The sequence below is a fragment of the Serinus canaria genome, chromosome 9, assembly GCF_022539315.1.
Source record: "Serinus canaria isolate serCan28SL12 chromosome 9, serCan2020, whole genome shotgun sequence".
NCBI classification, from domain to species: Eukaryota; Metazoa; Chordata; class Aves; order Passeriformes; family Fringillidae; genus Serinus; species Serinus canaria.
In genome coordinates, this window is record NC_066323.1 from 3864054 (window position 1) to 3878460 (window position 14407).

The following is a 14407-nucleotide window of genomic DNA, read 5'->3' on the forward strand; positions in this document are numbered from 1 at the left end:
GTGCTCCCAAATGCAGGACTGAAGGGGTTCAATCTCTTTAGGTACATGGTGCAGCATCAGGCCAGAACTGTCAGAACAGGAATAATATCAAAGCTCAGTGTTTAAAACTCATGTTGTCTCTGTGTTTAGTAATGATCTCAACAACATCACAGTTTATAAACCTTACTTATGCTCTTTACCTCCAGAAATGATCAGTACCTTGGAAATATGTTTGGAAATATGGAGTAGGATTTCAGACAGGCCACACACTTCTACCAGGACATGCATTACCATCCTGTCTTACAGAGGTGTAAAAACCTGTTTGAAAGTATCTTCACACTTTGGCAAAACTGTTCACTGATGTTTTGACAATCTGCAGTTACAGCACTTTGAATGACTGCAAGCTGTCACTGCCTTAGTGGTACTGCTCATCTCTGACATGGTTTGGTGACAGTTCGGGATGTGTCTGTGTATGGCAGTCTTATTTGAAAGCAGTGGGTCTGCAGGATGCAATTTCTGCCAAGATTTTGGTTCTGACACATCAAACACCTTTGTTATTAAAAAGAACCATGACAAACATTAAATTGCTATAATTCTTGCATGCCAAATTCATGTGCAACCATGTCTTTCCACAGCACTTGACAGGCAGACAGCTGTTTCTCCTAGACATGAGATGTCCTTGTCTAGTTTTTATTCTGTACTGCCCAGCTACAGTTTAAGGCCCTGAGTTTCATTTGCAGTGTACACAGAGCACCAAGCTGGACTGAGGCCAGCCACTGTGCAGGTTCAAAATGCAGAGTGGGTGGGAGCAGAACCCTTTGTTTAGTTCAACTGGCTGGTCAGAACTGCAGTGCTGCTCTCCCTCCCCTTGCCTCAGGGAAGGTGGTGCATCCTAAGGGAATGAGGAATCAGAGTTCCATCTCCAGGTAGTGCTCTCTGAATCTGCATCCAGGGCATGGGACTCATTTCTGTTTGGCTCTTGACTGATACTGAAATCTCATTAATATGCTCACTGGCAGGAGAGAGCTGGGACTGCAGCAAAGTGGGACGGCTCTGTTCTGATTTTCCATTTCAATGGGTAACTGAGGCTGTTTTGATTGTTTGGAAATGTCTAATGAATTTTTTTTTTTCATCCTAAGTGAAGGCAAAGAGGAACAGAGAGAAGGATGAATCAGAAACTGCCAAGGAGGAAATCATTGGAAGAGAGATTTCTGTGCAGATTGTCAGATTGACAAGATTTTTTGTAGAGGTGATAAAAGGAACAAAAGCTTTTTAGTGGCACAATTGGCATGACAGAATAATAAGAGGGCAAAAACTGAGCAGGGGTACCAGGGGCAGGAGAGAGTTTGCCAGCAGTGGGTCTGTCCTGGGCTCTGGAGCTGAGAATGAGGAATCCAACTATGAAAGAACAAGAAACCCCAACACTGAACTTGAGTTCAATTAGGAAGATTTCAAAGAAAATGTACATTAAAGGTAAACTGGAGAGAGAGGTTTAAGAGGGAAAGGATTAATTCAGAGAAATTTTCACAGAACAGATAAAAGATCAATTTCCCAGTTGGATCAAAGGTGGATTTGAGCAGGAAAGTCACATGAAGACAAGTGATAAATAGAACAGGTTGGTGAGATGCTGTTAAACAGACATGATGGCTTTTCCTCATTAGAACAACTGTCCTAGCCTAACTCACTGCTTGAAAATCTCTCTTGTTAGCCCTAAATGAAACAGGGGCTCTTTGCTTTATTTCAGAGGTTTAGGATTCCACACAGCAATTCCCTGCTGCCCCTGACCAAGAGACTCCAGGTCAAATCACATCTCTCAAAACTGGGGGAGCCAAGTGCACTTTTCAAGTGGAACTGAAAGTGGAACCAGGAAGTCCAGGGTGACTCTTACATGATATTATGGATTAAATGATCAATAGGTATCAGCACAGTCAGCTGCTGGTTATATCCCTGATGTTGGAAGGGTTGCATGGACTGAAAGCTGAATATTGATCAATATCTGCAGGGGAGAACTTGCTGAGGGGGGCAAGTTAGGAAGGTGCCACTGAATGATCCTGTTGTGCCTCTCCTCCAGGAGATTGCTGCAGCATGTAGAGATGCTCAGAGCTAATTGAGCAGTACTTTATCCCTCAAGCTGCCTCAGGATTTCTCTAAGACTCCTCACTCAGTGGGAAGATCTAATATCTTTACTTCCTAAAATACCTTACCGATGAATAATCCCACTGCAGTCCTGGAGCTCACGTGTGGGTTAACATGCTCCATGACACAAGTGACTGTGCCAGAATTTGGCACATATTGATTTCTCTGTAACCAAAATTCTTGTTAAAGTAGCAGGACATATCTCTGATTTAATGTACCATAACTTTTTCCTTTCCCCTAAGACTTGTAAAGACACCAATTAAGTGTTTCTTACCTTGATTTTATGCTGATTCTCTACACAGGACTCATCTACACTATGAGATGGCATCAAGGGCCAGAGCAGAGGCAGACCAGCTCCTTCTGTATTCTCCTTCCTGGACTAATCTATAATGTTGAGTTGTTGGGATGGATGCCAAATCTCCCACTTAGGATTTAATTAATTCACAAAGAGGCAAAAGTTTGAGGGGAGAAGAAATTAACATATAAAACATGGAGGTTTCAAGTATTTTCACATTAGAGGTATTTTCTGAGGCCACATTCACACTGCCCACCCACCTGCATCAACACAAACTCCAGCCTTTCCCTCCATGGCCAAACCTGCTGCATGTCCCTCTGACCCAGCACTGCTCTGTGGGCAGTGGCCTTGGCAATATTCACAACATGAAGATTAAGCAGCGTAAGCATGGCCCAGAGAAACTGAAAGAACATTATGAAATGGAATGATCTATGTTGCAGAAGGTCAAATAACAGTTTTCTATAACTGTGAAACTATTTCAAGAGATTATTAAAAACTGCAGTCTTCTGAGACACACAATGCTTGGTTCATGAGCTGTTCCCAAAAGGCCTTCCAGACACCTCCAACCTTCATCAACAGTCAAAACGAATATTTCTTTTGTTGTCTTGATTAAAGCCTTCCATTTGCTTCCTCTGGGACTCTGAAAGGGCCCATCTTTGCATGGCCAGCTCTGCCAAGGCTGGCAGCTGTGTCAGTGCTGCCAACAACTCCCCGAACCACGGCCCGCAGTCCCGGCAGGACGATGGACTGAGGCTCACATCCAGCTCTGAGAGTTCCTTGAATGCTCCTAAACCTTGGCAGAAAACAGCCCAGCCTGCATCAGAAATGTTGTTGTTATAACTCAAATCCAGCTTCTGCAATCTGGCCAAATGGCCATCTTGCCTCAGGGACGCTGCGAGAGATGACAGACACAAACACAATTAATAAATCCTGGTAACTGCTTTAAAAGCTTCTCAGAATAGGGAGTGATATTTTAATACCTCATTTCAGCAGTCAAACAGCAAGATTTAACTCCTCAGCAACATAAAACCACTTGCTGCTGATCTCAGAAAGACAGTTTTATAACAGCTGAAGGAGTTTACAACACTTAAAGCACAGGCAGTTCAAAAGGAACAGAGTACTGAGTTAAAAGTGTGTGGCAACCTGAAAATCTTGGAGTCAGTTGGAAGGAGGTTACATCAAGTGCCAATTGTAAGAGGCAGACAGGCTTTACAGGGAGATTTAGAGAGAGGAAAGCAAAACTAGGTGAGGCTGCATGACTGACTACAACAGTCACCTCTCACTGTGAGAGGGCCAAATATACCCTAAAGGGGTCCTTAACATATGATTGGCAAAGAAGACACCCATCAAGGGTGATGGTTTTTGAGGTCAAAAGTATTTGGGCTTCACCTCACCAGATTTCACATTTCAGGGCCTTTCTGTTGTCACACATCTATTGCCAGTGTCAGACACTCAAACCCCTGAGTCAGGTCCGCAGAATCATAAGAATGAGTATAAAATTAGCAAGTTTTTGAAAGGATCCTGGAATTTATTCCTTTATCAGGTTCCTGTTTTCCAGTATTTCTTAGCAGCTGCTAAGAGGTGGGTGAAAACATTTCTGGTTTAATTCTGCCCAGTGGCTGGTAGCAGGTAGTGCCTGTATTCCTGGCTGTCAGCACAGACATTTTCTCTAAAGTACTGAGCCATAAAACAGCATCCAAGCAAAATAAAACTCCTCAGATGCAACTTTAAATATTTGATATAAAAAACAGATGCCAACCCTACCTTTTATAAATGATGCTCTTTTTTTTATAGATAAAAGTGCTTAAAGATTCTTTGCATTTTAGCCTTTTCAGCTTTTCCACTGGGCTTGTCCAGGACACACAGAAAAATGAAAGTCCTTTTTGGGAAAAATACTCCTGTATTTTCCATATTTTCATTTGATTTATGCAAAAACGTGCTCAGCCCATGGAACAAGCCCCTTCTGAATTGTGATCTAAATGCCCTAGTTCCTTGAGTGCTAGTAAATACCTTGTTATACTTACTTAGAAGTGCCAAATCTTCAGCCACCAGGTTACAGCTGCTCAGTCTTAACACTTGAATCTCCATTGCAAGCTTTAGTGCTCCCAAAAGCAGCTTTAGGTTCCCACCAACGCACTTATTCCAAGAAAGGTCCAATATCTCCAGTTCAGGAAGGTGAAGGGCAGCCTCAGCTGAAAAGATTAAGACCAGCAACTTCTGCTTACTAAGAGAAAACAACATGGCCTCAACAGACACCTCACCTGCAATTCACCTGTAAGTAAGATCCTAACAGCCTGATTGTTTGTGCTTAAAATGAATTATTTTATCCCAGTAAAAGTCAGAAAATATGAAGGCTCTGCCTATAGAATCTATCAGGACTCTATGGAGAGGGGTTTTTGTCTTTCTCTTCACATTATTGCCTTGGCCTTGAAGCACTGAATTAATTTAATTTAACAGCTTGCTTTTAAACCATTTTATATCAATTTAAAGACACTGGTTGTTTGTTGTTGTTTTTTTTTTTTTTTTTTTGCTGTGAACTCACTGTTTAAGGTGAGATGCTTTGTATCTTTTGACAGCTCTGATTTCCATGGTGTCACTCTTACATAACTGTAGTGATATAAACATAATACTCTTTCTGCAAGGACCTCTGACCAGCTTAACTTGCTACTGCTTCTGCTGGAGGCAGGCAAGTCATACTCCAGGTTTAATGTCATGAGTAAACAGTACAAAATACAAGTGCACAAGACACAGTAACTGAGAGATCCCTCTATACTAAGATTTCATGTGCCATATGGAACACCTATCAAAGGCCACTAATCCAGAGATTTGCAATAAGTAGGCAAAAGAGGCTGAATTTACATATCCTGTGTTGGACTGGACTTTTCTTCACAGCTGTGCAGTGTCTTTTCCACCCCTGCAGTCATTTCCTCCACTGCCCCATGCTGAACTCTACCCCAGGAAGTTTCTATTGAAATTTTCACCTGCAGTGAGGTTAAATACCCTCAGTCAAAGCTTTACCCCACTGAGTGAAATGTTACATCCAGACTATGATTACAGCATAACATAAAATCATGGTTTTCTTTTTCTCCCCAAAATTAAGGAGTATATAAAAGCTCACTATCAGACAAAAGACTAAGAGAACTTCATCCCCTCAGGTATAGTAGAGGAAGTCATACAATTCTCTTGCCTTGCAACCTGGTTCCACAAAGCACTAGTTTCATCACAGGATTTTCATTCAGGACCTGAGGTATAATGTAACCATGATCCTTGGAGTTCAGCCAAAGGAGAAGGGAATGCTTTGTCCTACAGGGATACACAGAGAATGGGCACACTTTAAAGAAACATTCCTACCTAGAGATGAAAGGGACTCTTCACCTAAGCCACAATTGCTGATGGTCACAGATCTCAGTTTTGGTAAAAACCTGAGCCTGCTCAGAAGAGGATCTGATGAGAGTCCTACATTTTTATTCGAGGATAAATTCAGCTCTTGAAGACTGGAGAGTAAAGGTATCACCTGGGCTACAAAAACATGAAATATTTATTAGACAGTCACTGATCCATAACAAATGTGTAGTTGCATAGCCTGACATAATTGTTGTGTAGCCTGACATAATTTCTTTTCTTTATAAATCAATCCAAAAGTCAAGGCCAACACCAGCCAAGTTTTTATATCCAAGTTCATGGTGAATAATGTTTTAGACCATAAATAGCCTTGCCATTTTCAGAAAAACTGTTTCAGAAGTTAAGTATTCCATACTATATGGAAAGTTGTCAGAACATGGTTTCCTGGAAATTTTCTGGGTGAAGCAGGGATTTTCCAAGTGCCTTCATTGCTAACTGAAACTTCTTTGTCTTAATGTTATTATTCTCTATTATAAAATAAATTAAAAATAAATCATGATTGATATTACTAATACTGATTATTTCCTAAAGCTTCATCATCATCATCAAATCTTCAAGTTATCTTCTTTGTCATGGAAAATAGGATGTGGGCAATATAGGCTTGGAGTCATGGGATTTTTTTGTTGTGAAGAGTAGAAACAAAGTAGTGATAATGGAGAGAGAAAAATAAACTGTCTCACAAATTGTTTGGGAAATGCCTTTTTCTTCATAGTAGTGTTTATAGTTGCATCAGTTCAACCTGGAGAAAGCACACAGCAGCAGCAATGCAAGATCTCCTAAAATCACCCTCTTCCTGGTGTGCAGCTCACCAAGGGGGTTTTAGGCAGTTATATTTCCATGCACATACCCACCACAGATCCATCCAACTTATACCTCTGGGGGATCTGCCCCTGGATATTTCCTAAATTACTGATTATCAAACAAAAGCAGTGTTTGGTGGCAGTTCCCACACTCCCATTTTGGGTCTGAATCATGGCAGATTCAGGTCCTTAGTTCCACATGGGATCAGACACTCTGAGATTTCCTTTTGTTCAGCAAAAAACCCGTTCTATATTGATCAAGAAAGCTCTCCCCCACACTGCACTTTCAGAGCTGCCTAATGAAAAAAAGTACTGAGCTCAGCTCTTCTGCCAAACAGAATCTTTTATGTCTTTGAGATATTTTCAGAAGACAAAACCAAGACTCTTAGTAAATTTCCTCAACATGTCCTTACACAAAACAGTCATGTCCTCTTCTGTGACACAGCACTGGTGAAGATCAAGGACTTCCAGATTTTTCAAGCTGGCCAAATGAGCTGTTGAGGCTTTAAAGCCACCACCAATCTCTCTGTTACACGAGATGTCTAATTTCCTTAGCTCTGCAAGGTGCTGTAAAGCAGTGTCTGAAATGCAAGAGGGAACACACTGGTCACTGGCTGCCACAACAGCCCAGGTCAGGGCTTTGGCATCTATTTACTTCAACGTCAAAGTTTGCACAAGGTATTGCAGGCAAAGCTCCTGGGCTAAGCTCCAGTGTATAATCACAGCAGACATTCAGTAATGCAGCAAAGCCTCCTGTCCATGCAGCTCCATTCTTCTCTGGGAGAGCAGGTGAAGGTGAGGCCAGCTCATCCCCCACATCCAGACAATCCTCAGCCTTTTGCAGAAATTACTCCTGGATGTGTTCATTAATGGCATTTGTTTTGCCACATCCACTAGGGAGAGACACAGATAACAAGACCATTTCATGTGGCTTCACTGGACACTTTTAGTGGTAATGGTGAATTTGGATTTCCTTTGGAAAGCGGGATTAGCTTGTTAAAAGCTAGCTGGCCTGTCTGTGTCCTTGTCTACGTTCTGTCAGGGGAAAGAGGAAGCATGTCCAGGGAGCCACAGCCCTGAGATGTGTCTCAGAAAAATGGTGTGGAAGGTGACTCTCCCCACTGACTATCACAAGCTTGAGCTCAGGGGAGATAAATTCAGCTCCTGCTGAAAGGCCCTGTAGTCTTTTACCAATCCTCAAACAGCAAGTCATGATTGCACATTAATACTGCCAAACCATCAGCAAAATCCCACCTCATTGCCTTTCTTAAATGGTTTTCAGATGTGCAATATACTCAGAATGAAAATTTTCTGAACATAAAGTCTAACCTAAGCCCTGGAGGCTGTCTTGCTTTAATCCACACATGTGCAAGTTTAACTCTTTCAAGCCTGGCACATTTTTCAGATCCTGAGCAATAACCTTCATGCTGCAGCCAATGTTTTTGTTGATAGAGATATCTAATACTTCAAGGTTTGGGATCACATTTAGAAGTTCAGCTGGGAAAAAAAAAAGAAAAGAAAACCAGAATTGGTAATTGTCTGGAATACATACTAGATGAACCCTAGAAAAATACAGCACCATGATAAACAGGAAGACATGGCCAGGGTTTGCCAGTCAGTGTGGTTTAGACTTCTTAAGTTCCTGTTCTACCTAAACAACACAGTAAAATAAAGACTGGGTAGGAATCATGAAAATCTTTGAAAACATAAAAATAAAAGTGAAAAATACAGGGACTGTTAGAAAAATACAGAGGAATAAAAAGCAGAAATACAAACAGAAATAAAATTTTCTAATGAAAAAACAGAGGAATGTCTTTACATATGGGGCTCCCCTTGCAGTGGAGATGAGAGTCATGGGGCTTCTCTTTACTGAGCAAACACCTTTTAAAACACAAAATGAGATAAAAAGACCACACAGGATTAAGCTGCCATGGTGAGAGGACAGAAGGGAAGGATGGTCAGTGATTGCCAACTCAGCCTAAATTCCCAGTCCTCAGACCTTCCTTCCAATCCCATGGCTAATTACATATTCAGCTGCTTAATTTTGAGCAATTAGTGTTGGAAATTCTGGCACACGTTTTCTGCTGAAGGTCTCAAAAGATCCAGAAACCCTGGACCACTGAGGCAGCCAGACTGTGGTTTAGGTCTTCTCAACGCTCCCTCATATGATTAGAGAGAACAACTTTATTCTTTGGAAGGAAGTGCACTAAATAAATACTATTATAATGCAGAGCTTGAAATAAATTAACTTTTCACTGATATTGAGCTCAATACAGCCATTATCTGAGTCAAATAAGTTTCATTTTTGTAAGCCAGCCTCAGCCCAGCTCCATGGACACACATACCAAGGGATTCTCCATCCTTTGCCGTCAAGTTACAGTCTGTCATTTTCAGACATTTTAATTTGCATCCTTCCTGAAGTTTTTTTGTCAGCAATGATAGTTTTCCACCTATGTTACTGTTCCATGATAAATCCAGTTCTTCAAGCTGAGAAACAATTTCAAGTGCTTCTCCTGCAACAGAAGGCTAGAATGAGTCATTCCATGTATCAATTTCAGTGCAAACAAAAATACAGCTTTGGGATATATTAAAGAAGAAGGTTAGCTACTTAATACTCAAGTTACTTTATGATGAATGCCAGGAAAATTGTTAAATAAATGAATTATTGTTTCTGCAGCAATGTTGTATAAAATCTCACATTGTCTAAGGAGCAGCATAGATCACAAGTCATTGTCACAGTGCACACAAACCTGAAATTCATTCATGTTCCCAAACCTTCATCAGGCTGTTTGGCCTGTGCTGGGACCAGAAAGTCCAGTCTAGAGGGAAATCAATATGAGTAACAAGTCTGAATTTACAGTACTGTAGGGTTCTGTTCTGTTTTATTTGGCAAATTTCCAACATCATCTGTACTGAGTCCACAGGTCATTTTGGCGGGAATGAAAGAATTCCTCTCACAACTATTTCTGAAACATAAAAGTCTCATTTCTTACAGGAATTTCTGAATCATTTCATAAGAAACCAAGATGAGCACTGTTTTGACTCAACCTAACTTTCCCGTGATTTCGAAGCAGACAGAACTGACTTTTACTACATTCAGAAAAATCAGCATTTTCAAGGCTTGATACACCTGTCAATGTGAATTGTGTTAGTGCTTATTTGAAATACTAACACCCCACTGTAAAATCCAGCTTCCTAACTTCCTTTGTAGAGGAGGGAGGCAGAGCATATCTGCATAAACTCATTCCCAAGATCAACTAATCAGACCATATGCAAATGCAATTTCAAAGTGTCATACACAATTTTTTGATCTAAAGTCTAATAATTGAGAATTGTATTTTAATAGTAACATCCTTTCATGTCTGTGTGGTTTTCATAATTAATTTTTCACAAAAGATTTATAGTAGAAAATAATTACTTCCATAAGTGAATATCCGGGTTTGAGAGGAAAGGCCACATTTTAATTCTTATTTTTGCATTTATTTTAAATTATTGCCTCAGTGTTGAATACTGAGCAATGCTCTAGAGTTGAGAAGTGCAGCATAGCCTGTTTCTGTTTGACATGAGGACTATAGATTTCCAGACACATTTTCCACCCAGAAGATAAATAAAGGAATACAGCTCCAGGAATTGTTTCCTATCACCTTTCACAGTCAAGCTCTGAGCAACTACATAGAATAGGTTGATATAATGGTTATATTTCAGACATTGATTTCTAAGCAGGATGTGCTGAGTCCACAGGAGACCACATTTCTACAGAGAGATGTGGACAAGGTCACACAGCCAGGATTGGCCTAAATACACAAGTTGTTTTCAAAATCACAGGCAAAATCAATGCACACTGATTGTTGCTATTCCACGTGTCAAGGGCATCACATTTTGACTGGAAATTCAAGTTCTGTGATCAATTTTCTGTCTGTCCCAGCAGAAGCTAAACCAAACTGGGAAGGAAACAGCATTGAAGAACCTGGCAGAAAGAACCATTTGCAAAAATTAACCAATAAAATTCAGAAGGAGAAAAAAACCACCAACGAACAAAATCCAAATCTATGAGAAGGGTTTGGAAAATAATGAAATATATTTGAAAAAATAATAGAAAATTAAATACAGATTTCACACTCATCAGAAACAGAGCAGTTATTTTCACCAGCTTTTGTAGAGATGCTTATTTCCTCCCCAAGAGATTGCATTACTCACTTTTGATCTACTACCATACATGTAATTTTATTTCTGAACCTTTCCTAGAAAAGGCTTGGATATGAATGACATAAACAAAGCCCAGTTTTATAACTCAGACCCATTTTAGAACTAACAAAATAAGCAATAACTTTTATAATTTCTAGCTGATTCTGTTTGCCCTTCTTTTAAATACAAACCACAGATCCACTCCAGAGTAAACTCCAGGCCCAGAGGTGACTCCGTGCCAGAACTTGAGTGTGCAACACCGCCTAAAAAACCTTTCCATCTCCGACTTTGCAGAAAGCAGGGTGAAGGCACCCCAAGCAAAGAAGTAAGGAGAGGAATAAACTTCTCCCAGACTTGCAAAAACACCAAATCATAAAGCTCTGAGGCAGCACTTCTGGTTTTAAATCTTCTCCCAAAAGACCATTGGGGTTTTCATGATGAGCACTCACCTGCCCTGCAGCTCCAAGACCTAAGCTGACCCTATTGTGATTGACTCTTCTTCTAGGCAAAAAAAAACCAATCCAAATTAAAAATATCCTTTCCTGCAAATAGGACTGGATTTTCTTCCCTCTGAGTATGAAAACTTCACTCCCTGAGAAATGAACTCTGCAGTTACCTAAAGGTGTAAAGTCACCCATAAGCCCAAGTTTCTACTGTTTCACAGAAGGAGTTTACTTTGCCCAGTGTGGAAGCAGCAGGAGTAGGATGTAGGGAGAGATGAGATGGATTACATTAGCCCCAACTGTCTGGAAGTAAATGTAAATGAAATCCTGTACCTAAGGAGATGATATCCTCAGCTGTCAGCCTGCAGTTGTTAAGTCGGAGGACCTTTAACAGGCTCACGTGATGAAGATGGACAGTGAGAGCTTTCAAAGTCCCTCCAACACAACCATTCCAGGACAGGCTGAGCTCTTCCAGCTCTGGGAGAAATGGCAGAAAAGAAGCTGTAAAAAAAGAAAGAAAAAGTTTTTCTGTTTGCACACCCTGGATATCAATACATTTTAATACTGAGATGTTTTCTACAAGCAATGCAGAATTATAAAGCCATGACAATTTGTACCTCACTTTTCTTATCTGCAGCTTGAGTGTAAGGACATTCATCTGCTTCACAGATCTGGATGATTTCTATATTTATATATATTACAAAATTGACGTAATTTATTAATTAATATTTTTCATGGACCTGGGACCATTACATTAAATGCTAAAATGGCCTGTATAAAAGAAAGGGAAGGGAAAAGAGGAGAGGGAATAATAGAACAGAAAAATAAAAATTAAAGAAATACATGAAATGATTAGTTGAATAAAATGTTCATTTACCCAACTCTGCTATATCTGCTGCACTTAGTGCACAATTATTTAGATCCAGATTCTTGCTGCTGGGTTTCTTTCCCAGTTTCTCCATGAACTGGTTAAATTTCTGCTCACCAGATGGTGACTCTGTTTCAGAAGTGAGATGTGAAAGTCCATCTGAACAACAAAGAAATAGGGCCTTGGTTACCTCTGCTAATAAATACAAGGTGTAAAACCTGCCTGAGGCTGTCAGGTGAAGACTTTAGGAAATGAATTAAATCTGACAATGAAGCAAGCTCTATTTTTCATCAATGTGGACTGACAACCTGACTGATAAGATCACTATAGATCAAATCAATACAAAAGTCCTCCTGCATTTTCATACAACATCTGTGTAAGGTAGTTCCTGCTTTTCTGAGCTTTGCAAAGCAAAAAAATACAGAAAATAGCAATCCACTCTCAGCAGCTGCCCTCTTATCATTTCCCCAAACTGGCCCAGACCTCCTTAGGACAAAGGACGGGGTTCCTTCTACCTCCTTTTGAAAAATAGTTCAATTTTCTCTGGAGTGGATGCAAAGAGTATCCTTGTGTGTGCAAAATAACATCCATGAGGGATTCCCATTCCCTTCCCCTGCCCCTGCCCAGTGCAAGTGATAGGAAACATCTGCTCCTGCTGTCTTCAACTTGCTTTAGCAGGACAGCAGGACAGAGACCCATCTTAAATACAACAGTCCAAGCTACTGCTCAAAGCTTGGCTCTGAAACCAAATAAGCTCTGGAACTAATGAGCCGACTTCAGCACTGACTCTCACATTGCAGACCAAGGGAGAAGTCACCCAAAAGTTTTTATCCTTCCTCAGCAATGTAGATCTAACTCCTTGCTTAGCACCTATCAAATCAGACGGCACATCCTTGATAATGTTCCAATCAGAAGTAAATCCTGGCCAGATGATAAACTGTAGGCAGCAAATACAGGATTTTGGCTATCAAGAAAACAGCTGATTTTCTATGAAATTAAAAAATATATACACATACACATGTATTTCATTATTGTACCAGCATTACCTTCTACAGAGGGATCTTGCTTCTCACTCTGATCATCAGCTCCATCATTGCTTATTTCTGTTTCTTCAATTTCCCTTCTGTCCTTGCCTTCAGATTTCCCAAAGTCAAAGCCTTTGAAGAATTCTTTGATGGCTGAAGGCTGCTCTTTCCTTTTTTCAGGAGCACACTTCTTTCCTTGGAATTGTTTTATAACAAAGTCAAATGGGGAACTCTTTGGGTTGTCCTCTTCATGTCTATCCTGGCAGTTCTGGTCATCTTTCAGGGATCAGCAGACAGAATTAATGTGAATTAGACTTATAATTTAGTTATGTTTACTCTTGCTTACCTTTTTTCATAATGGCAGATGCACTGAGAATTTGCCTCCATCCAACCATATATCATAGCCACGATACAAGAGTTCAAGAGCAGAGCACGTACAATCACAAAAAGCTGGCAATGTTTAAAATCTGGCATTAATGTGTTGTCACAGCTGTAATCCTTAGAAATACAAAAATGGTACAAACCAATGTACCTTGATGTACATGCACAGTTACTGAGCTGTAGAGCAATCCTGCTTTCTCTGGCTGTGATTTCCTGCTGTAGAGAGGCATTATTTTAAATAAAGAACATACCTGTCTTTTCCATGGGTACACCTGAGGTTCCCTTTCACACTTTTCAGTTTTTACAGCACTTTCAGGCTTTGTGGGATAGGTGAGCCATGGCATGCAAACAAAACCTCACTCCTTTCCTTATAGGAACTTTCTGTGCAGTTTTGTCTCACAGGTTTCTGTCTTCATAAGTTTGACAGCAGAAACTCTGCACAAGTGGTTTGTTGGCTATTTCCTGATATCTCTGTTCTTCTGTACTGTATCCCAAAGTCTGCCGTTCCTGGGGCTGAGAAGTCCATTTAAATGCTCCGATCATGTCCCAGCTTAGATCGCTCTCAAGGCAGAAATCAGGAAGTGGCAGCGAAATCTTCCCTACTGCTCACAAACCACTGCATGCCCCCGAGACAGCTGTTGTTAGGAGAGGCTGAGTCACCCCAGAGATCAGATTACAAGAGTACTTGAAGAAAAGCTCTGTGTTTTTCCACCCCTTTTGTCCATACTGGTCAGCAATACTGCTGGAGGCACAGCTCAGTAAGAAAAAGGGAGGACTGACACTCCTGATCATTTTAGGAGACACAAAAGAAGTCACAATCATCTTCTGGGCAATGCCATGATACAACATTACAATGCAATCATTGGACATGCCTTATATATACTTCAAACTCC

The 14407-nt window shown here is 40.5% G+C and overlaps 1 protein-coding gene across 1 annotated transcript; it reads right to left on the minus strand.

Moving 5' to 3' along the window:
• Positions 1 to 2487: 2487 nt before the first annotated feature.
• On the minus strand, positions 2488 to 14141 carry LRRC31 (leucine rich repeat containing 31). Its single transcript, XM_009089010.4, has 10 exons — positions 13766 to 14141; positions 13155 to 13409; positions 12118 to 12267; positions 11574 to 11741; positions 8958 to 9125; positions 7942 to 8109; positions 7026 to 7193; positions 5762 to 5929; positions 4435 to 4602; positions 2488 to 3302 (listed from the first exon to the last, which is right to left on the minus strand). The coding sequence occupies exons 1-10, from the start codon at positions 13776 to 13778 to the stop codon at positions 2983 to 2985; spliced, it is 1746 nt and encodes a 581-aa protein (XP_009087258.3). The 5' UTR covers positions 13779 to 14141; the 3' UTR covers positions 2488 to 2982.
• Positions 14142 to 14407: the final 266 nt, after the last annotated feature.